At 38.6% G+C, this 24,378-nt stretch overlaps 1 protein-coding gene across 1 annotated transcript in view; it reads left to right on the top strand.

Moving 5' to 3' along the window:
* The window catches only part of LOC126191497 (collagen alpha-1(IV) chain-like), a 594,967-nt gene that overhangs the window by 471,104 nt on the left and 99,485 nt on the right, over positions 1–24,378 (top strand). Inside the window, exons 20-23 of the mRNA XM_049932389.1 lie at positions 2,891–3,006; positions 11,178–11,268; positions 15,889–16,046; positions 18,199–18,397. Coding sequence (XP_049788346.1) covers positions 2,891–3,006; positions 11,178–11,268; positions 15,889–16,046; positions 18,199–18,397 — 564 coding nt within the window. The remainder of the gene's footprint in view (positions 1–2,890; positions 3,007–11,177; positions 11,269–15,888; positions 16,047–18,198; positions 18,398–24,378) is intronic.

Below are 24,378 nucleotides of genomic sequence, written 5' to 3'. Positions count from 1 at the left end.
CTTTCAAGATCTGACAGCACTAGACAGTGATTTTGAACTGTTCTCCTCTCCATATTCGGCGAATATTGAAGAGATTCGTCCTGAGCTGCAATTAGAAATTATTGACCTGCAGTGTGACAGAGAATACAGAGACAAATTTCAGAACAAGAAAAACATTTTGGAATTCTACAGACACTTCCCTGAGGATAGATTTCCTCGTTTGCACAAACTGGCGGCTACAATTATATCAATGTTCGGTTCCACGTATGTTTGTGAACAACTATTCTCTGCAATGAAATGTAACAAGACCTGCCTGAGAAACGCATTGTCTGATCGAAATTTAAACTGCGCGCTGTGCCTACAATGCAGAAGAACAATTACTCCGAACGTAGATGCTATTGTAAAGGGCAAAAAGTACAAGATAACCGAGAATCCCACTCTTCAGTGACACCTTTTATTGTGTAACAGTTCACAAATTAATATGAATGTAGAGGCATACACTAAGCTAATAAAATTATGTGGCACATGTACATTCTCCTTTATTTGTTTCATTTGTCGCAGTAATAATTCGTGAGTGATATCCCTGCAGGTGGCCGCAGATTTACAGTGACTGGCGGCAGCTGTTGTGTGCCCCACGTGACTCTCCCCCTCTCTGCTCTGGTCTGGTAGTGGGGGTAGCGTGCTCGCACTGCTCCGTGCTTGCTCCTTGCTGTTCACAGCTTGCTCAGCGTGCACGTATGTTGTGAAGCCCTGCACTAACACATTCCTCATACACCTAACTTTATCCTAATCCACAACTACTTTTCCTTTGAAGGGAGACAGACAAATCCTGCCAAGCTATTTATGGCCCATCTAGAGGAGACCTTCCTAGCTTCCCAAAATGCCAAACTCCTAGTCTGGTTCAGGTTCATTTATCTTCATGATCTCGGCTCAGGGCCAAGACAACCTATCTTTGTTCATTCACAACCTCAACACTTCCTCTCCCATCCGCTTCACATGATTTCACATGATCCTCCTCAAACCGATGTGCCACCTTTGTAGATGTTGACCTCCTCCTCTCTGATAGCTCCATCTGCACCTCTGTTCACATTAAACCCACCAACCACCAACAGTACCTCCATTTTGACAGCTGTCATCCCTTTCACACCAAAAAATCCCTCCCATACGGCCTGGCCACTGGGGGACAGTGCATCTGCAGTGCCAAGCACTCCCTTACTCAGTATTCTGAGAGTCTCACCAAGGACGTCACAGACAGGCACTATCCCCCAGACACAGTCTGCAAACATATCTCTCATGCCATTTCCCCACACAGCCCCAATCCTCCCACCACCCCCAAGAACCAACCACAAAGAAGTGTCCCCTTCATCACCCAATGCCACCCCGGATTGGAACAACCAGACCACATCCTTTTCCAGGGCTTTGACTACCTATCATCATGCCTTGAAATGAGGGACATTCTGTCTGAGATACTTCCCATCCCTCCTTAAGTGGTGTTCTGTCACACCCAATCTTCACAATATCCTAGTGCATCCCTGTGCCACTCCCAATCCCAACCCCTTGCCACAAGGATCATATCCCTGTGGAAGACTCAGGTGCAAGGCCCACCAATCCACCCACCTAGCACTTCCTATTCCAGTCCTGTGATAGGTTTATCCTGCCCCCTCAGGGACCAGCCCACCTGTGAAAGCAGCCATGTCAGTTACCAGCTCTGCTGCAATCATTGTGCAGCTTTTTGTATTGGTATGACTACCAACCAACTGTCCACCTGGATGAATGACCACCACTAAACCGTGACCAAGAGCAATGTAGATCACCCCGTGGCACAACATGCAGCTGAACATAACATGCTTGATTTCAATGGCTGCTTCACTACCTGAGTCATCCGGATCCTCCCCTCCACCACCAGATTTTCAGAAGTACACAGATGTGAGTTATCCTTACAACACATTCTCCACTCCCATAATTATCCCGGCCTCAGCCTGTGGTAACATACTGCCCCACACCCTCCACCCAACAGTTTCCAACCCGTCTGTCCTATCATCTCCTCCCCATTCTTGTTTCCCACTCTCTTTATTTGCTGCCCTCTGTCAACACACCTGCCCATCTTTCCCCTCTCCTCTCAATTTTCGCTCCTTTTTTCCCCACCTCCCTGCCCCACAACCTCCTGTTGCCATCTAGTATCTGCACACTCTACCAGAAAGCACTCGTCTCTCTCCCCGCCAGTACACTACTATCCCTTCCCCTTCCCTTCCCCCTCGGACTGCTGCTTGGATGTTACGTGATAGTTGCAATCCAGCCTGAGATGCTGGAGTTGGAATTCACATGTGCATGAGGTATATTTGCTTGTGTGTATGAATGGTGTGTGTTGCTCTTTTTCTGATGAAGGCTATAGCCGAAAGCTATATGTGTCATTTTATTATGCCTACCTGCAGCTTAATATGTTCTTTATGGTAAATAGCAATCTGTCTTTTGCTTACATTGTTGATATTCCCACTATGGAGAACAGTCTATTGCACAGCAGACTGCTCACATAATATGTTATTAATTAAACAAGATCTATGCTAAATCATAGTAAAGTTCCTTGAAGCACATCAAAACTACCAGATTGTTTATGTTTTTTTAAAAATGAATGCAACTCAGAGATGGAATAAGCTTATATAATCTACATTAAAAATTATGTCATAAAGAAAGACCAGGCAAGTGTCTTTAACTTTTGTAAATACTTTCTATTAATGAAAAGTAATTGTGAATAGAAATTTTTACATATAGTACAAAACAATACAAATTGATGACATTTTTAACCATCAGTTCTCTTTTGTGGCACAATTTTATGTAATTTTTGTTACAGATTTATAGAGCAATGTTACTTTTACTTGTAAAATGTTTAATTTACTTCCTTGATATATATCAGGTCCCAAGGGTTTCCCTGGACGAGTCGGTATTACTGGTTTACCTGGCCCTAAAGGTACTGAGGGAGACAGGGGTTTTCCTGGGATTCCTGGTCCTCAAGGACGAATAGGCTTCCCTGTGAGTACTGATGTTGTAATAACAAACATACAATTTATATACACAGATATATTTTTTGAATTATGGAACTCCAGTCATTGTTTTAAGAATATCTACAGAAATATATTGTTATTATTATTAATAATATTATTGTTATTATTAAATATTTAATTTTATTGTTCTCACTCATGCCATATACTTGATGTGGACAACCTCTCCTATTATTTATATTGTGAGCAACATTAAAAGCATATTTATCATAAGTTTTTATCATAATGCTACAGCTGGCATGTCGATGTTGCTTGGTAATCAATGATTGATTTCTTCTTGACCTCAGCTCTTATGTAAAGTCCTACTGTTGGAGGCCTATTTCCGGTCACACTCTGTTTTAAAAATTTCTTGACACTCACATTCCATCACTCTTTGTTTCTATTATTGTTTTTCCACTCTACTATTTACTTTGTTTCTCATATTTTTTCATGTGCACTACATATTTTGGTCATTACTTGTCTCATCTCTGACAGTTCTCTAGGGTTGCTGACTTTCATTACCAGAAAGTGTGTGAATGCAGAAGATGAAATACAAAAATGTTTCTAAAATTCTAAATGTAGTGTATTTATGAATACCAGTATAATAGTCACAAGAAGAGGTGGTATAGTTGAAAAAGGCCTGGAAAGATGGGAAGATACCAGTTGGACTACATCATTGTCAAACAAAGATTTCAAAATTAGGTAAGGTGTACAGACAAAGACCACAGTTTAGTAATAATGAAGATCAGATTTAAGTTTAAGGAAATCATCTTGCAGAATGAGTGGGAAGAAGTGTGATGCTGAAGGACTGAGGAATTATGAGATTCATTTGAAGTTCTCTATGGCTTAGATGCTGTAATAATGAACACCAAAGTAGGCAGTTCCTCTGAAGAGGAATGGACATCTCTAAAAAGGACAAACCCAGATGTTGAACAGACAAACAGAGGTGCAAGGAAGATATCGGCTAAGAAACCTTGGGTAACAGAAGAAATATTTCAATTTTTCAACAAAAGAATTCAGTCCAAAAGTGTGTAGGGAAAGGTAAGAATACAGAAATACAAGTATAAGGAATGAAATAAATAGGTAGTGCTGGGAAGCCAAGATGGAATGGCTGCATGAAAAATGTGAAAAAATCAAGAAAGAATGGTAGTTGGAGGGACTGATTCAGAGTCTAGAAAAGTCAAAATAATCTTTGGTGGAATAAAAAGCAACATTGGCAAGGTGGATAAATGTGAGACTTATCACACAATCAGCTTTGACATCTCTTGTATCAAGCTTGCTGATGAGAATAGTATACAGAAGAATGGAAAAGAAAATGGAGGATTACTCATTTTATATGATGACCAGTTTGGCTATAGAAAAGGGAAAGGCAATGGAGAGCCAGGTCTGACATTGCACTTGATAATGGAAGCAGACTTCAGAAGAATCAAGACAAGTTAATAAGATTTGGCAACCTAAAAAAAGAAAGAAAATATGGTGCAAGATGTTTGAAATTCTGAAAAAAGTATGAATAAGCTATATGGGAAAGTATAGTACATAGTAAGATGGCGCCGATAGGAAAGTGTAGTGACGCTTCTCTCTCATTAAAAAGGCAAAAAATGAACAGTTCTTCGTGTAGAGAATGTAAAAAGCGTGTGATGAAGGGTATTCTATGTATCAAATGCAACTTCTGGTTACACGAAAAGTGCGCGAAAGTAAATCTAAAGTTCGTCAACGATGATTTTCCGTGGACATGTCATGGTTGTTTACGTGACGAAACAGCCGATCTTGTAAGTGCAGTTGATACAAAAAACGAAATTATAAAGTTACTACGAAGTGACATTGAGGCATTAAAAACCGATCTTTCAACCATCAAGAAAGAAAACGATACATTAATACAAGAAAAGAAGTCCTGTGTGTGTAAAAGCCATCAAATGGAAAAGCAAGAAGATCGCGAAAATACGAATGACCGATCGTACTTTAAAAACAACATTTCAAGTGTTCCCGTTGATGTCTCGGTAAACTCAGTAAGCCAAAAACCGGAAGATAAATATAAATGGAAGGCGGTGACATACAGCAAAAGGAAAAACAAGGCGACAGATACGCAACAAAAGGAAAATGACTTTTTAATAATTGGCGATTCGCTGCTGAAGAATATCGCTGTCCCCAATTGCAAGATCGACGTACGACCTGGTATTAGAACACATCAACTCAGTAAACATTTTAAAAATATGGTAAATGCAAGACAAGATACTACAGAACCAGATTCTGAAACCAGACATAACTATAATGGGGTGTTTGTACATGTTGGAACGAATTCGTTAAGGAGCAGCAGTGAGAAAGAAATGGCAAGCGAAACAAGAAACATGATTCGTTCTGCAAGAAATATGTATGCAGGATCTCGTCTGATACTTAGCGGAATCATAAACAGAAGGTCGGTGAGTGAAAAATATATCGCCAAAATAAACTGTGCTCTTAAAGAACAATGTGATCATCTTGGGGCAATTTTTATAGACCCAAACAAATTCCTATATGAAAACTCACTAGCGAAGGATGGCTTGCATTTAAATAGACTGGGGTCTGTAACGTTCAGCAGAATGTTTGCAGATCTGCAAAATCATTAGATGCAAGGGAAACTAATATGGCCTGAAGGGGGTGAAAAATCATACACTCCAGCTGGAAAAGAAAAATATAAGCACCATACAAAAAAAGACGATACTAAAGAATTTGCCCCAGAATACAGATCACAACATGTAAATCAACAAAAGAAAAATTACATAAAAGTACTTCAACAAAATATTCAATACTTTGGTAACAAAAAATTAGAAGCAGAAGTACTCGTGAGTGAAGTAAGACCAGACATATTATGCATAAGTGAACATGGGCTAACTGAAAGTAAAATACATAATGTGGCAATAAAGGACTACAAACTAGCTAGTTACTTCTGCAGATCTGAATATAAGGGTGGTGGCATTTGTATATATATTAAAACAGGTACTCTATCAAAGAATGTAAACAGCGAAGCTGCTACATTTCCCATAGCTGGAGAAAAAGACTTTGAAGTTACTGGTATAGTGGCAGAGGATTTTAGAGTGTTTTGTGTGTACAGGTCACCATGTGGCAATATTAGCATCTTTCTAAAAAAAGTTGCTAGCTTATTGAGAATGAATATGAAGAGAAATCTTATTATATGTGGAGACTTCAACAGTGACATGGGAAAAGACACAAAAATAAGACAGGATTTTGAAGAATTGTTAATACAGCATAACATGAAAGTGACAATAACTGCACCAACAAGAGTGACTTCACAGAGTGAGACAATTATTGACTACATAATTACTAATATGTGTAACTATGAGTCACACGTAGTTCAGACAGAAATATCTGATTATCATGGACAACTAATCAGCTTTTGCAGAGGTAATGACACAGTATCAGAAACAAAACAAACAACCAAAGAAATTAGGATCATCAGTGAACAAAATATCAACATCTTTAGAACAATGTTAAGTAAGGAAACCTGGAATGAAACACTACAGGCCCAGAGTGTAAATGAAAAATATGATGTATTTATTTCAACAATTAAGTACCATTTTAATGTAGCATTTCCCAAAGTAAAGAGACAAGAAAGGCAGAAGGATCAAACACAGTGGATTACCAGTGAAATTCTGGAACAGCGAAGGAAGCTTCAGGATGTGAGATGGATGGGCGAAGCTGAAAACTATAAAATGTTAAAAAAGAAGTATAGAAAAACAATAAGAGAAGCGAAAGCAAGAGCAATTGACACCACTATAGCGAACTCAAGGCAAAGGCAGCTTGGAATGCAATCAATGCTGAAAGAAAGGAAAAAGATGGGTCAAACAAAGAAGAAGGTATTAGGTCAATTAAAGTAGACAACACAGTGGTCACAGATGGTATGGAAATAGCAAACATACTGAATAATAACTATATCAGTGTAGTAGAAAATCTAAAATTGGAAAGAAATAGTCAAAAACAGAAGGGTATTAAGGTACCAAAAAGATCATGCAGTACTATGTTCTTAAGACCAGTCACAGAAGATGAATTGCGGAAAACTATACAGAAACTGAAGTCCAAGAAATCAGCTGGTGATGATGAAATATCAAATCATGTAATAAAGCTGGTTTGTGAGGAGATAATAACACCACTGCTGAACATAGCAAACTGTTCTTTCAGAGATGCAATTTTTCCAGAAAAACTGAAGATAACGAAGGTAGTGCCAGTGTACAAGAAAGGGTGTAAGGATGATCCCAACAACTACAGACCAGTTTCACTGATATCAGGTTTCTCAAAAGTCCTAGAAATGCTTATGTATACCAGATTAGTTAACTATTTGGACAAACATAACATTCTCATGACCTCACAACATGGTTTCAGAAAGGGTAAATCTACAGAATCAGCAATTGTCAGTCTAACAGAATACATTTTACAGTCCTTAGATGAGAAAAAGGTTGTCTCTGCAATGTTTCTGGATTCTTTAAAGGCATTTGACACCATTGACCACGAAATGCTGATACAAAAATTAAGCAACTATGGCATTCGGGGGCAACCAGGTGAATGGATAAAATCGTATTTGTGCAACCACAAGCAGTATGTATCATTAGGAAACTCATACCAATCAGAAACCAAATCCATCAAATATGCAGTGCCGCAGGGTTCGCTAATGGGGCCATTGTTATTTAAAGTATTTGTTAATGACATAGGTGTTGAGGAGGAAGAAAAGAAAATATTGTATGCTGATGACGTGACAATACTAAATAGTGACCAAAATATGGAACAGCTTGAGAGAAGAGCATACATATCTGCAAATGTCACAGCTCAATGGCTGTTGGAAAATGAACTAGTTATAAATCTAAAAAGACTATGTATGCTGTGTTTAAAAACAAGGAAAAAGCTGTAGACATGGATTTAGAGGTTGATGGAACAAGGCTGGAAGAAGTAGAATCTGCTAGATTCTTAGGTATTCTTGTGGATAATGAACTGATATGGAAAAAACATATTAATAATGTCTGTAAGAAACTGAGCTCTGTCATATTCTTAATGATGCAGCTATCACAGTATCAAAACGAGTGTTCACATTACAAAAAAAAAAAAAAAAAAAAAAAAAAAAAAAAAAAAAAAAAAAAAAAAAGCAATTAGGACCATTTTAAGAAGAAAGACCTCTGAAACATGCAGAAACTGTTTCAAGAATTTAGGTATCTTAACTTTTTCATCGTTGTATATATACAAAACAATAATGTACATCACAAAAGGTAGTGAGGACTGGATTACAAATGCTAGTGTACACACCCACAATAGAAGAAAGAAGAATGAAGTAAGGAGCATACCCCACCGACGGGCAATGCTAGAAAAAGGACCCCAGTACTCTGGTATCAGACTACTAAGAAGTCTGCCCAAAACCCTGCAAGATAGTGTACTTCACAATGACTTTCCAAAGAAACTTAAAGACTATCTCATTGAAAAAGAGTTTTACAGTGTTGCAGAATACTTATGCCATTAAATATGTATATATTGTTACTCATTATCAGTGATGTAAAAATGTAAGCTAAAGGTGTAGAAAAATAAGTGATAAAGAATGTTAATACTTTGAAATGTCCTGTATTACACGTACATTTACTGTACACAATGTAATCTTACAGGATCAAATAAAATTCAATTCAATTCAATTCAATAAGAACCAAGAGGGCACAACAAGAATGGGAGATTAAGAATGAAGTGTTTGGATTAAAAAGGATTTAAGATAAGGTTTCAGTCTTTCAGCCTACTGTTCACTTTATACATTGAAGAAGCAATGATGAATATAAAAGAAAGTTTCAAGGGTGGGATTAAAACTCAGGGTGAGAGTATGTTATTGATAAGATTCATGGATGACATTGCCGGTGCAAGTGAAGAAGAATTGGAGGATCTTTAGAATGGAATGACCAGTATAATGAGCACAGAACATGAATTGAGAGTAAACCAAAGAAAGACAAAAGTGATGAGGGGTAGCAGAAGTGAGATTTGCAATAAACGTTACATCAAAATTGACCTTGAAATATACAAAGCTAAGCAATTACGCTAACTTGGAAGCAAAATACCACATGACAGATAAGCAAAGAGCATATAAAAATCAGATTAGCACAACAAATAGGGCATTCCTGGCCCTGGGAAGTCTGCCAGTATCAAACATAGGCTTAAATTTGAGGAACAAATTTCTGAAAATGTTCATTTGGAGCAACACATTGTATGGTAGTAAATCATGTAGGAAATTCAGCAAAGAAAAGAATCAAAGTGTTTGTGACAGAGGGATGTTGAAAATTAGGCACACAGGTACGATAACCAATGAGGAGGTTCTCTACAGAATTGGCAAAGAAAAGACCATGTGGGAAAAATTGAAAAGAAGAAGAGAGAGGATGGTAGGACATGTGTTAAGTCATCAGGGAATAACTTCCATGGTACTACAGCAAGCTGTAGAGGGTAGAAACTTTGTCAGTATAAATGGGTGTAATTTAGCATCTTACACTTGAAGATCTAGCATGGATAAAGGAGGAGTTGCCATGTACACAAAACAATGGTATAAGTACAAAACAGGAGAAGTAAGCAAGTTTTGCGTCGATCAGCAGTTTGAAGTTTGTGCATGTGAAATACAGCTAGATAATGTAGTGTTGATATTAGCAACAGTGTACAGGTTCCCATTAGGAGATAGGGAGCTATTCATAAAAAAGTTTGACTCCCTATTATGCTGTCTGTCAACTCTTTCTATACCATAGATGAATTCTTGAATAGGAATAAATAAATATATAGGTATCATATATGTATTTTGTGCCATTTAAGGGAATGGGGTAAGTAATAAAAAAATTAAGTTCATTTTGTTTAAACCCCTTGATCCATGTGTTCATTTCTAATGCACTTGACACATTCCACATGATAACGGTTACCATTAGATCGATCAATGGAACACATAACTAACTAACTAACTAAGAGAAAATTAAAATGCATCCAACAAATAGTTGTGGATGCTGGGTGTAAGTGCTACTTGGGTGATGTGCATTGCCAAGAATTTTTGTTCAGACTTATAAAATTTTTATGGATGCATTCATTCGGCCTATAATGCAGGTGTGTGTGTGTGTGTGTGTGTGTGTGTGTGTGTGTGTGTGTATGTCTATATATGCCCTGAAATGAGAAATGTCCTGCCCACTATCCTTTTCACCCTTCCTACTGTGGTATTCCGCTGTCCTCCGAACCTACACAAAATACTCGTCCAACCTTACACAACCTCTGCTCCCAATACCTTACCTCATGGATCATACCCCATAATAGACCTAGATGCAAGACTAGTCCCATGCATCCTCCTACCACCACCTAATCCACTCTGGTCACTAATATCACCTATCCCATCAAAGGCAGGGCTACCTGTGAAACCGGTCATGTGATTTACAAGCTAAGCGGCAACCACTGTGCTGCATTCTATGTAGGCATGACAACCAACAAGCTGTCTGTCTGCATGAACGGCCACCGACAAACTGTGGCCAAAAAACAAGTGGACCACCCTATTGCTGAACACACTGCCAAGTATGATATCCCTCATTTCAATGACTGCTTTACAGCCTGTGCCATATGGATCCTTTCCACCAACACCAGCTTATCTGAATTATGCAGGTGGGAACTTTCCCTGCAATACATCCTACGTTCCCATAACCATCCTGGCCTCAAACTTCGTAAGTCACTGTCCTCACCCATCCAGCCCCCTCCCTGTTCCCATTTCAGCACTACACAGCTACCTTTTCACCACCACACCCAGTCATTTAATTTCTTTTTATTTCTCTCCTTTCCGCTACTTACCCCCTCCACCCTCTGCACCTTCTCTCCTGCCCTCTGTCTAAACTGCAACACCTCACTGTCTGCCACTCCCACCATACTATCCCTCCCCCTCCCCGCCTAGCCTCCTACTTACCATCACCCAGTCGCCACTCCCATCATGCACTGGTGCTGCTGTTTTAAGTGTGTGTGTGTGTGTGTGTGTGTGTGTGTGTGTGTGTGTGTGTGTGTGTGTGTGTCTGTGTCTGTGTGTGTGTGTGTGTGTATGTATGTGTGTCTACTGCTGACAAAGGCCTTAATGGCCAAAAGCTTTAATTGTGTGAATCTTTTTGTTGTGCCTATCGCGACTCATCTACTAATATATTACAGGGTCCAAGAGGTGACATTGGTATACCGGGATTGGCTGGTTTGCCTGGAGAACCATCTTTCAGTGGTTTACAAGGAGACCAAGGAGAACCAGGTAAAAATATTGCATTACAGCTTGTGTGCAGAGTTGATGACTTGACTTGTAAATGACGTAAGGAAATTATTGAAATAATTGTTTTTCACAGTGACAGTTGAGCTTACAGGTGGATGTACATAAAATGAAACAATTAATTTTGAATTCATACAAAGTGAATGCCATTTGGCTCAAAAATATTCATATTATCATCAAAAGATATAGTAAATGATTTAGGAATAAAGAAGACCACACACTGAATAGCAGAAGTGTTCAGTCATCAACAGGCACACAATAAAGAAGGAAAACTTCCCAGCTTTTGGACATATCCTTTAATTAGCTTAATTTCTCTCTCTCTCTCTCTCTCTCTCTCTCTCTCTGGATGAACACACAGGACCGTGATTGAAGTTCTGTCATTGGACTGGGGTCAGGTGTTGAGTTGGTTCAAGCGGTTAAAGGGTCGAAGAGGTGGGTAGTGGGAGGAGAGGTTGGAGAGGGGTAGCTGATGGCTTGGAGGGAGGCAGCCAGTGTGTGGGATAGGAATGTGAGAGATGGAGGCAACAGATGTATGGGATAGGAATGTGATACTCTGGCACTAGAGCCAGTGAGTTTGTGCAGCACAGTTCTACCCAAAGGACTCACATTCTGCCACACACTCAAGTTCAATGAAGCAGGACTTGTCAAGGACCTACTCTCCTTCTGGTCCCTACAATAGAAACACTTCTTTGGTATCATTCCCTTCAACAAAAGCCACCCTAATCCCAAAAATTAAACATGCTTCTCACAGTTCACACCTCCACCCAAGTGTGACCTTACCTATCACACCCAGGTCACCTTTGAGAAATTATTTCCTACTTCTAACCTAGCATGACCACCCTTCCCCAAGTCCCTTGCCAAGAATGCAAACATCTCAACAGAAGAAAGAATGACAATTCACAACTTCAAGACAGACACTCATTTAATCCTCCTCTGCTGCAATTTCAGCACAGCATTTTTGTCAGTGTGACCACCAACCAACTGTCCACCAGAACGGGTGGTCACCACCAAAATGTAGCCAAGAACAGAATTGACCACCCAGTGCTGAAGCATGCTGCTGAACAAACATGCTTGAGTTCAATGGCTGTTACAAAACCTGTGCTATTGAATCCTTCCCCTCAGCACCAGCTTTTCTGAACCTTGCAGATGGGCATTATCCTTGGAACACATCATTCACTCCCGTAATCCTCCTGCCTACAATCTCCCACTGCACCCAACCCTCTCCCCTTCCTCTGACCTGTCACCCCCTTACACACCTTCACATCATCATCATTGTGTGGCACATGAACTCACTGGCTCTGGAGCTCATGTATCGCATTTCTATCCCATACATGTGCTGCTTCCTTCACTTGCATTCCTATCCTGCACACTGGCTGTCTTCCTCCAAGCTGCCAGCTACTGCTCCCTTACCCCTCCTCCCATTTCTCATCTTTTCTCCTTTTACCAACCTGACTCAACACAACCACTCAGCCCAGTCCACCTCCAAAACTTCAGTCCCAGTATAGTGTGTTCAGTTAGCACAATGTGTGTGTGTGTGTGAATGTGTGTGTGTGTGTGTGTGTGTGTGTGTGTGTGTGTGTGTGTGTGAGAGAGAGAGAGAGAGAGAGAGAGAGAGAGAGAGAGAGAGAGAGAGAGAGATCTATCTCATTGAAGGATACATCCAATATCCAAAAGCTAGCAAGTTTTATACATTATTGTGTGTCTGTCAGTGACCCAATGCGTGCTTCTACTGTTTGGTTAGTGGTCTCATTTACTCCTAAAGTATTTATATTCTGCTAGAACTTTCACTATCAAATGGGCTTTCCTGTCATGTATTTGTATTCCTATCATGTATTTGGCACAGATTGATCAAGGCTTTGAAAGTTTGGAATAGTGAGCTACAGAGCTCATCTTCTCAAATCAGAGTGATTTATTTATTGTAAGTCAAACACAATAAGGACAAAGAAAAATGTATAACAATGATAAGTGTTGTGAAAAGAAAGTCAAGTAAGTCAAACATAGTATTAAGAGAGGTGTTAGATATATATGGCATCAATGTAGATTCAAACTGTGATTCTAATTCCTACATGCTCCATATATAAGTTTTAGTTTTAAAATGCTGGAAGCATTATTATTACTATGAGGAAAGTAAAAATATTTATTTACTATATGCAACATAGTGTTGTGTTTTGCTAAAAATAGGAAATGTGTTTGTAGCAAGCAAGTCTCTTTGAGTAATCAGGTAGTAAAAACTCCTTGTGATATTAATAACAAAGAAATAGCTAAAGTGGTAAAAAAGACAATATTTGTGTTTGAAACTTGTCATTTTGGGTTTTCTGTTGTAACACACCTTCTGCTTCACCATGTTCTCTGTTCTCATTTTAAGATAAAATATTATATAATTTTTTGAAACCAATTCATAATTTTGTTGGCGTACTGATTGTTCCTTTTTTATATAAGTAAGTTTAAGTTTTTTTAATGTCACTTTTCGTAACAAAATTTGAAACCAGCTGAAGGAAGAGCAATGGAAAATTATCTTTCTCATGCTTGAAAATGTTATTCATATGCTCCCATCTTATTAGGTTATTTCATTTGATAAGTGTTAATGATAATAAATGCTGTGCGATGTATTCTAGAAATTATTCAGGTTAATGACGATGTCTGCTGTGTTAGAGATAAAGAACACGTATAATAACAGTTTCAATATCCAGTGACTCATATAATGAATTAACTGTTTTTGAAAAAGATATTGCAAGATCCGCTTCAGTTGCGCAAATTTTCTGGTCTTTACCCAGGTTTTGGCTAGAATAATCTAGCCTTCTTTAGAAGCATAAAATTGCTATAACTTGCCAGAGTAAAGCACAGTCAACATTAAAAATTAAAACCTATAGTACCGTGGTACCATGTCGGATTAAAACTACTTAACTGAAGTCCAGCCCCGGCATCAGTTCACCATGTGGTCGGTTGGCAGGGGCGACTAGGTTGGCACTGACCATTGCACGTGGAATTGCACTGAGCACATAGCAACTCATGCGAGTGTGCATACAGAGAGTCAAGGCTGTATATCATTGGCTGTCTGTTTATCACATATTGGGAACTGATAACCATAATTTTAAGCAAACTAAGCATTATGTAGATGCAATCCCTACGTGTATCAACTATACGAAAATTGTATTAAACTGTAGGAAATTTACTTGTTGGGTGTATAAAGTTTAAGGATTACCTTTACGACTTTATGCACATATGGTCATCGTGTAAAGTATACCCACCGAACATAACTAGTAGTGAGCACTTTACTTGTCTCACTTATTTAAAACCTTACTCATTATGTATAATGTAATTAGGGTGTAACTGGGCATACAATGCCCCTGTCATCACACTACTACTATTGACCAACATAGGTCAAGCATATTAATTAAAGTGTGGTGGAGGGTACAATGTCTCTGTCATCACGCTTAAGTGTATTGACCGACATAGGTCAAGTATACTAAAATATAGTCTACGATGTCTGTTAGATGGGAAATTTGTTGTATAGGTAACATTGTAAGTAACGCTATATGCGGTAATGTTATCGTTATCATTAAAAGGGGAAATATTTAGAGCAGCTAAGTTCTACTGTACTTTCCTGCATAATTGTTAAATTCATCTATGTTATCGACCGACATAGGTCACGTATATTAATTAAAGTGTGGTGGAGGGTACAACATCTCCGTCATCACGCTTATGTGCTACTGACCGACATAGGTCAAGTGTGCTAACATATAATATGCAATGTTAAGTTCATCTATGCTATTGACCGACATACGTCAAGTGTACTAACATATAATCTACAATGTACCTTTGATGGGAATAATCTTCCACAGGTAACATTGTAAGTAACGCAATATGCGTGTAACGTTATCGTTATCATTGAAAGGGGAAGCATTTAAAGCAGCTAAGTTTTAAGAATGAGATTTTCACTCTGCAGCGGAGTGTGCGCTGATATGAAATTTCCTGGCAGATTAAAACTGTGTGCCCGACCGAGACTCGAACTCGGGACCTTTGCCTTTCGCGGGCAAGTGCTCTACCATCGGAGCTACCGAAGCACGACTCACGCCCGGTCCTCACAGCTTTACTTCTGCCAGTATCTTGTCTCCTACCTTCCAAACTTTACAGAAGCTCTCCTGCAGGAGAGCACTTGCCCGCGAAAGGTCCCGAGTTCGAATCTCAGTCGGGCACACAGTTTTAATCTGCCAGGAAGTTTCATTGCTAAGTTTTACTTTACTGTGCTACATAATTGTTAAATTCAACTATAAAGGTGTCCAAACTCTCATGAAAGAGTAGTGGGCCAAACTTAAATTTAAAGGGAAGTGCGATGCTTGATGTCTGAAAATGGTATGCGGCAACCAAGAGAAATATGGTGGTCGATATATATAGGTTTTAATTTTTAATGTTGATTGTGCCTTACTCTGGCATGTTATAGTAATTTTATGCTTCTGAAAACGGCTAGATTATTCTAGCCAAAATCTGGGTAAAGACCAGAAAATTTGCACAATTGAGGCAAATCTTGCAATATCTTGTCTATCACAGTTGCTGACGGAGCTGCGATATGCTAAAAATTCTTAACTGTTTTTGCTTGTCTTTTAGGTTTCAAAGGAGCTGAGGGAATTCAAGGATTACCAGGACTGAATGGTCTGAAAGGGCAGCCAGGAGACTATGGAATATCTACTGCTGGCCCACAGGGTTTCAAAGGCTTCAGGGGAGATCGTGGATTTGGAGGCCTGCCTGGAATAAGAGGCAGGAATGTAAGTACCATAAACAGAGTTCCCTTGATTTAAAAGCTCAGTGTTGAGAGATGAATACCATCTAATGTTGTTTTGTGCCATCTTACACTGAAATAAACATTTTGGAATTTGTTGTCACATATTATTTTCTGTGACTGCTGACCTTACTGAATGGGAAGTTATGAAGCAAAACAAATATTAGTTTGCCACACAATGAATTGTGGAAGGTATTTGTTATAAATTATTTTGAATAATGATCATCAGATGTAGCTGTGGTAAGAACAAATTCGTACAGTCTAAAACATGTTTCAGGAAAAATATATGGGACAGTGGACAACAGTTCCAATCATTACTTACAATGAAGTACAAAAAAGAAACACACCAAAGTGACCACATAAGGTACTGAAAATATAACTCTCATATACATGGAGCCATACATCTTGACATGTAGTCAATTTGGCACCTGGGTCCATGTATAAGGGAGATATGTTTTCAGTATCTTTTGTGCCCACTTTACTTCGTTGTAAATATTGCTGGAAACTGTTGTCCACTGTTGCATGTATCTGACTTGAGGCATCTTTTGTATTGTATGTCTTTGTTCTTACCACAGCTATGTATGATGATGTATTGAAAGGCATCAACAAATTAATTTGTGGCTGGGGCATTCCACAATTCATTGTGTACCAATTCTGGATGGTAGCCTGCCTCATAGACAGAAACATTTCTGTATCACATGAAGAAAATATTAGGCTGCTTAGCATTACTTTTTTTTCAAAACTGACATTCCTTATATTGTCTCTTTCTTTCTGTCAGGTTCAAAAGGAACTGGCTAACTTCATGATTATTAAATATCTAACCTGGACTATAAATCAAACACAGATCCTTGTCTTTCACTGGCAATGCTTATACTGAGTAAGCTACCTCATTGCATCAGTTATACTGACAGAATTGAAGTTATGGGGGCCTAGTGTTAAATTTGCCTGGATAGCTGCTTGGTACAGGCATTGCCCATGAAAGGCAAGATTCCAGATTAGAGTCAGCCTGTCAGGCATTTTCACAACAGCATAAACTCCTCTACATAGTGAAAGACTCACTGTGGAGGAACTAGTTTATCTGGAAGCTAAGCAACATTGGTCAGTATTTAATACGTTTTGTTCAATATTGAGGACTCCTCCATAAACTAACTACTTTCTTCCCAAAATAATGTCTGCAGCTCATGGTCTTGCGGTAGCATTCTCGCTTCCTGTGCATGGGGTCCTTGGTTCGATTCCCTGTGGGGTCGGGGATTTTCTCTGCCTTGTGATGGCTGGGTGTTGTGTATCTTTCATCATTATTGACTCGCAATTCACTGAAGTGGCGTCAACTAAAGAGGACTTGCAATGCGGCCGCCAAACTTCCCTGCATGGGGCCTCCCGGCCAACAATGCCATATGATCATTTCATTTTTTCCCCCAAAATAATGTTAAACACCTTCACAGGGTTCTATTTTTTGCATTATATAGAAGTTTGTGAAGAGCTCTAGAGTTTGTCTCAGCAGAAATAACACTTTTCCTTAGATAAAAGTCCTCTAAATATAATTTTTTGTGCTTTTTTAGACTGTATCTGTGAGAACATTTTTATGAACATTGTTTGCTTTGCATTTTATGAATACTCTTGTGAAAAATGCAGTGCAAATACAAGAAAATTTGTGTGAATAATGTAAGTTCAAGACCATAAAATAAATTCTACACTTCAATGGGAAATAAAACTCTAAATAGAATTTTTTGTGCTTTTTTTTAGAATTTATCTGTGAGATCATTTTTTTTAACAATGTTTGCTTTGCATTTTATGAATACTCTTGTGAAAAATGCAGTGCAAATACAAGAAAATTTGCATGAATCAAGGTATGTTCAAGACCATAGAATAAATTCTACACTTTAATGGAGAATAGGCAGTTGTAAACTGTTTAGTATGTTCAAGACCATAAAATAAATTCTACACTTTAATGGAGAATAGGCAGTTGTAAACTGTTTAGTGAACACATCTTATGCAGAATGAAATGAAAGCTATTCAAATGTGTACCCTTGCTATGTACTGAGAGAAGTGAGATACTATGCAATTTAAACCTGTTCAGTAACTATAAATTTTTGAAACTACACCAATTTTTGATTTTCTCTCATTTTGATTATTTTCAGGGCTTTCCTGGGGACCCTGGACCCGATGGTCCTAAGGGTGTACAAGGAGAACAGGGCCCCAAAGGTTACCCAGGTTTGAAGGGGAGAGATGGTATACCTGGTTTGAAGGGACAGAGGGGTGATGATGGTTACCCAGGCCTCCAAGGGCCAAAAGGCATGAGAGGAGGAGATGGAGATCCAGGATTAATGGGCAGACCAGGTACAGACAGTTCTCTCTCTCTCCTCTCTTTGTCTTTCCTTGATGTGGGTTGGAATTGTGACTGCTGTCCGTATCTTAAAAAGTAGACCTAGTGTTTCTCACTTGTACCACACTATCACAACTTCTTTCAATTCCCCAAAGATCCATTGTGAAGATAAGAAAAGATCCTGTCATGAGTTGGTGACTCAAGTTTTTTTAATGCACATATCACCACACAATGTGATAATGCCATAAAGTCATTTACTTAGGGAGAAAAGAGGCTTTTCAGTGACACACGGTCCAGATTGTTCAACAGTTAGCAAAATACTTTAATGGTGAATTCTAATGTACTTCATTCAGGTTGTTTTGTCTGAATGAAGAGGAAATGAATGCTACTGGATACTGCTGAACATGCTGTAATACTAAATAATTTGTGAGATAGTTTTATGACTAAATCTTCTTGAATATTGTGTTCCCTATACTAAAGAAACATCACATCATGATAGATTCTGTAAATTTCATAAAAATAGAGAAATACCTACCATACAATGTCCCTAAAATTCTCTTAGAATGCCCTAAGCACAGGAAGGAACTTAACATTTGGTTATTTGTCAAAATTGTTGAAACAATTCAAACCAAAGCAAAAGTTTCACCATACAGGTGGAAACTGAAGTTTCATTGTGGACCTAGGCAGAATCTCTGTGGTCAAAGGGATATGATTATGCTATGATGTTAACATCCTGGTGTGTACTGTACTGTATGTTTGGAAACTAATTTGCAAGCAGTATTATGAAAGAAGTGGTAGCATACATATTTAGCAAGACCTTTTTACCATTTTGAAGAATAGTGCTTGTAAGTGTTTGAAATAAGATGTTGCTAATTTGTACACATGGTGTGGTGTTGTGTAGTATTTTATTACCTGCCTTTTTAACAAGTTATAGACCCAATGACATATTATTTCACTCTTAAAACAGGGAAATTCCTAAAGGAATTTAGTGAGGTGTCATACTCTTTCTTTAGACAATAATGAACAAGCCACATACACTTTTGCAGATATTCTACTGTTTCATCATAGATAGAAATGACACAGTCATGTCGCTGGTAACTTCTTTGGAGGATAGTACCCTATTGAAACCCAAAAATTGACACACAAACTGTAAAACTATAGCTGGATCCGAATAAAAAATCATTGATATCTGAGAATGGAAGAGGATGGGGGTGTTGCCAGTTTGCTGTTGCATGTAAGTGCAATATGGCTCCAGTAGCAGCAGTTGTGCAGTTCTACATTGACTAATTCATATGTTAGCTGTTAATGTGCAATTTTCATTTCTTTTTGCAGGATCACAATAGTCTTATCATTTTCCTATGCAGTTTCACAGTTAGGTTCACACATTCCGTGCAAGAAACATACCACACTGAGTAACAAAGCATGTAAGACCAAATTGTTTCACAGATCTCAGTTTTTGCTCACAGCCGATTTATAGCTAGCAGCAGACGTAACAGCAATATGACGACTCTGCAGAGGGTGTAAGATGTGACCAAACTTGTGCTCTAATTGGTTGTTGCTATGGTAGTAGCTGAAAGCAAGGGGAAACTACAGCCGTAATTTTTCCCGAGGGCATGCAGCTTTACTGTATGGTTATATGATGATGGCGTCCTCTTGGGTAAAATATTCCGGAGGTAAAATAGTCCCCTGTTCGAATCTCCGGGCGGGGACTACTCAAGAGGATGTCGTTATCAGGAGAAAGAAAACTGGCATTCTACTGATCGGAGCGTGGAATGTCAGATACCTTAATCGGGCAGGTAGGTTAGAAAATTTAAAAAGGGAAATGGATAGGTTAAAGTTAGATATAGTGGGAATTAGTGAAGTTCGGTGGCAGTAGGAACAAGACTTCTGGTCAGGTGAATACGGGGTTATAAATACAAAATCAAATAGGGGTAATGCAGGAGTAGGTTTAATAATGAATAAAAAAAATAGAAGTGCGGGTAAGCTACTACAAACAGCATAGTGAACGTATTATAGTGGCCAAGATAGACATGAAGCCCATGCCTACTACAGTAGTACAAGTTTATATGCCAACTAGCTCTGCAGATGATGAAGAAATTGAACAAATGTATGATGAGATAAAAGAAATTATTCAGGCAGTGAAGGGAGACGAGAATTTAATAATAGTCATGGGTGACTGGAATTCGACAGTAGGGAAAGGGGGAGAAGGAAACATAGTAGATGAATATGGATTGGGGCTAAGAAATGAAAGAGGAAGCCATCTGTTAGAATTTTGCACAGAGCATAATTTAATCATAGCTAACACTTGGCTCAAGAATCGTAAAAGAAGGTTGTATACATGGAAGAATCCTGGAGATACTAAAAGGAATCAGATAGATTATATAATGGTAAGACAGAGATTTAGGAACCAGGTTTTAAATTGTAGGACATTTCCAGGGGCAGATGTGGACTCTGACCACAATCTATTGGTTATGAACTGTAGATTAAAACTGAAGAAATTGAAAAAAGGTGGGAATTTAAGGAGATGAGACCTGGATAAACTGACTAAACCAGAGGTTGTACAGAATTTCAGGGAGAGCATAAGGAAACAATTGACAGGAATGGGGGAAAGAAATACAGTAGAAGACGAATGGGTAGCTCTGAGGGATGAAGTAGTGAAGGCAGCAGAGGATCAAGTAGGTGAAAAGACGAGGACTATTAGAAATCCTTGGGTAACACAAGAAATATTGAATTTAATTGATGAAAGGAGAAAATATAAAAATGCACTAAATGAAGCAGGCAAAAAGGAATACAAACGTCTCAAAAATGAGATCGACAGGAAGTGCAAAATGGCTAAGCAGGTATGGCTGGAGGACAAATGTAAGGATGTAGAGGCTTATCTCACTAGGGGTAAGACAGATACAGCCCACATAAAAATTAAAGAGACCTTTGGAGAAAAGAGAGCCACTTGTATGAATATCAAGAGCTGAGATGGAAACCCAGTTCTAAGCAAAGAGGGGAAAGCAGAAAGGTGGAAGGAGTATATAGAGGGTCTATACAAGGGCGATGTACTTGAGGACAATATTATGGAAATGGAAGAGGAAGATGAAATGGGAGATACGATACTGCGTGAAGAGTTCGACAGAGCACTGAAAGACCTGAGTCGAAACAAGGGCCTGGGAGTAGACAACATTCCATTAGAACTACTGACGGCCTTGGGAGAGCCAGTCCTGACAAAACTCTACCATCTGGTGAGCAAGGTGTATGAGACAGACAAAATACCCTCAGACGTCAAGAAGAATATAATAATTCCAATCCCAAAGAAAGCAGATGCTGACAGATGTTAAAATTACCGAACTATCAGTTTAATAAGTGACAGCTGCAAAATACTAACGCGAATTCTTTACAGACGAATGGAAAAACTGGTAGAAGCCGACCTCAGGGAAGATCAGTTTGGATTCCGTAGAAATGTTGGAACACGTGAGGCAATACTGACCTTACGACTTATCTTAGAGGAAAGATTAAGGAAAGGCAAACCTACGTTTCTAGCATTTGTAGACTTAGAGAAAGCTTTTGACAATGTTGACTGGAATACTCTCTTTCAAATTCTAAAGGTGGCAGGGGTAAAATACAGGGAGCGAAAGGCTATATACAATTTGTACAGAAACCAGATGGCAGTTATAAGAGTCGAGGGGCATGAAAGGGAAGCAGTGGTTGGGAAGGGAGTGAGACAGGGTTGTAGCCTGTCCCCGATGTTATTCAATCTGTATATTGAGCAAGCAGTAAAGGAAACAAAAGAAAAATTTGGAGTAGGTATTGAAATCCAGGGAGAAGAAATAAAAACTTTGAGGTTCGCCGATGACATTGTAATTCTGTCAGAGACAGCAAAGGACTTGAATGGAATGGACAGTGTCTTGAAAGGAGGATATAAGATGAACATCAACAATAGCAAAACGAGGATAATGGAATGTAGTCGAATTAAGTCGGGTGATGCTGAGGGAATTAGATTAGGAAATGAGACACTTAAAGTAGTAAAGGTGTTTTGCTATTTGGGAAGCAAAATAACTGATGATGGTCGAAGTAGAGAGAATATAAAATGTAGACTGGCAATGGCAAGGAAAGGGTTTCTGAAGAAGAGAAATTTGTTAACATCAAGTATAGATTTAAGTGTCAGGAAGTCGTTTCTGAAAGTATTTGTATGGAGTGTAGCCATGTATGGAAGTGAAACATGGACAATAAATAGTGTGGACAAGAAGAGAATAGAAGCTTTCGAAATGTGGTGCTACAGAAGAATGTTGAAGATTAGGTGGGTAGATCACGTAACTAATGAGGAGGTATTGAATAGGATTGGGGAGAAGAGAAGTTTGTGGCACAACTTGACTAGAAGAAGGGATCGGTTGGTAGGACATGTTCTGAGGCATCAAGGGATCACAAATTTAGCATTGGAGGGCAGCATGGAGGGTAAAAATGGTAGAGGGAGACCAAGAGATGAATACGCTAAGCAGATTCAGAAGGATGTAGGTTGCAGTAGGTACTGGGAGATGAAGAAGCTTGCACAGGATAGATTAGCATGGAGAGCTGCATCAAACCAGTCTCAGGACTGAAGACCACAACAACATGGTAGTTGTCTTGTAGACAGCTAGCTTTCAGTCACTTTGTTATTCTGATCTAGGTCTAGACAACAATAAATTTATGTAAACTAGTTACTGTCGTGAATTGCAGATGGAAACATTATCTCAATGAGACAGTGAATAATGGCTTAATGTTTGAATTAAAAGACAGGACTGAAAAATTATGAGTTATGTAAATCTGGAATAGAACCAGCAACAGGCTCACTGAAAGTTAATGATAGCAGATAATGCAAAACAGTGTGTTAGTGATCTAAGTCCAAGAACTATTGTTAGCTTTAGCACTGGTGGCAAGTGTAGTGCTGCAGACTTAATGTTGCTGCTAGTAACGATGCGACTGGACTGCTGCTTGGAGTGAACTGGTTTAAGCATGTGATCACAGGCTTATATTAGTACTAAGCAGGAAGTAACTGCTGGAAACAGTAACTCACAGCATGGTTGACCTCCTTGGCTAGTGATATTTTGTAGTCTATTGAGGGAAAGAATGATTTTTTACTGAAGTATTTCTTTTTCATCAGTTCTATGAAAGTATATATTGCAAACAGGTGTTTGAACTTTTCGTTAGAGGAATATAAAATATGTTATGAATCACTGTTTGAAAAAAATCATTTTCTTAAAGAAAATGTCACACATTTAGCCACATATGCTATGTGACTATTGAGAAAAGAATCATAAAATATTTATTGTAACCTGATGTTAAAAGTGGTTATCATAAATTTGTTTAAAAAAATCAAAATTATTGAAAAATTTGCCAAATTGTAATATGAACATTTATCTGTAATTATAACACCAGTTGCAGTGCCCATGTTTGCATCTTGTATTACTCAGAGCAACAACTCATGTTATATTGACAGAGGCCATTCCATTTGTAGCCAAGTGATGCATTTGTCAGGTTGTAGTCAGTCATTAGCAACAGAAATGGGTCAGTAAACAGTTTTCTGCAGGCACCTCATTAATGCTACTGCTTTTCTGTTGATTTCTGTGCTGTACTTACATGTGCACCAACACTCCTTGTTTTTCAAAATACATGCTGTACAGACGAGAGCTCACAACAGACAACTGATACCTGTTTCTACTGAGTCACAACTGGTCCCACTGTCACTTCATGGCAAGCAAATTATAAAAGGTACCATACTGCACAAAAATCATAATTTGAAGTGTTGTAAAAATGAGTCCAAAGCACTTCCAGCCATCCCTTACTATTGCAACATACCTGACTGACTTTTACATGAATAAAAACAATAAATTCTAGTAAATGTCATACAGTCTGATGATACTTAGCATCCCAATCTGTCTGCATTGCAGGATTGCAAATTTCCTTACATGAATTTAAAGCTTGGAAAACACATAGTTGCCAATACGTTAGCAAGGTAAATAATCTCATGTTC

This window comes from Schistocerca cancellata, chromosome 6, assembly GCF_023864275.1.
Source record: "Schistocerca cancellata isolate TAMUIC-IGC-003103 chromosome 6, iqSchCanc2.1, whole genome shotgun sequence".
In the NCBI taxonomy this organism is placed as follows: domain Eukaryota; kingdom Metazoa; phylum Arthropoda; class Insecta; order Orthoptera; family Acrididae; genus Schistocerca; species Schistocerca cancellata.
This window is presented reverse-complemented; position numbering and strand designations above follow the sequence as displayed.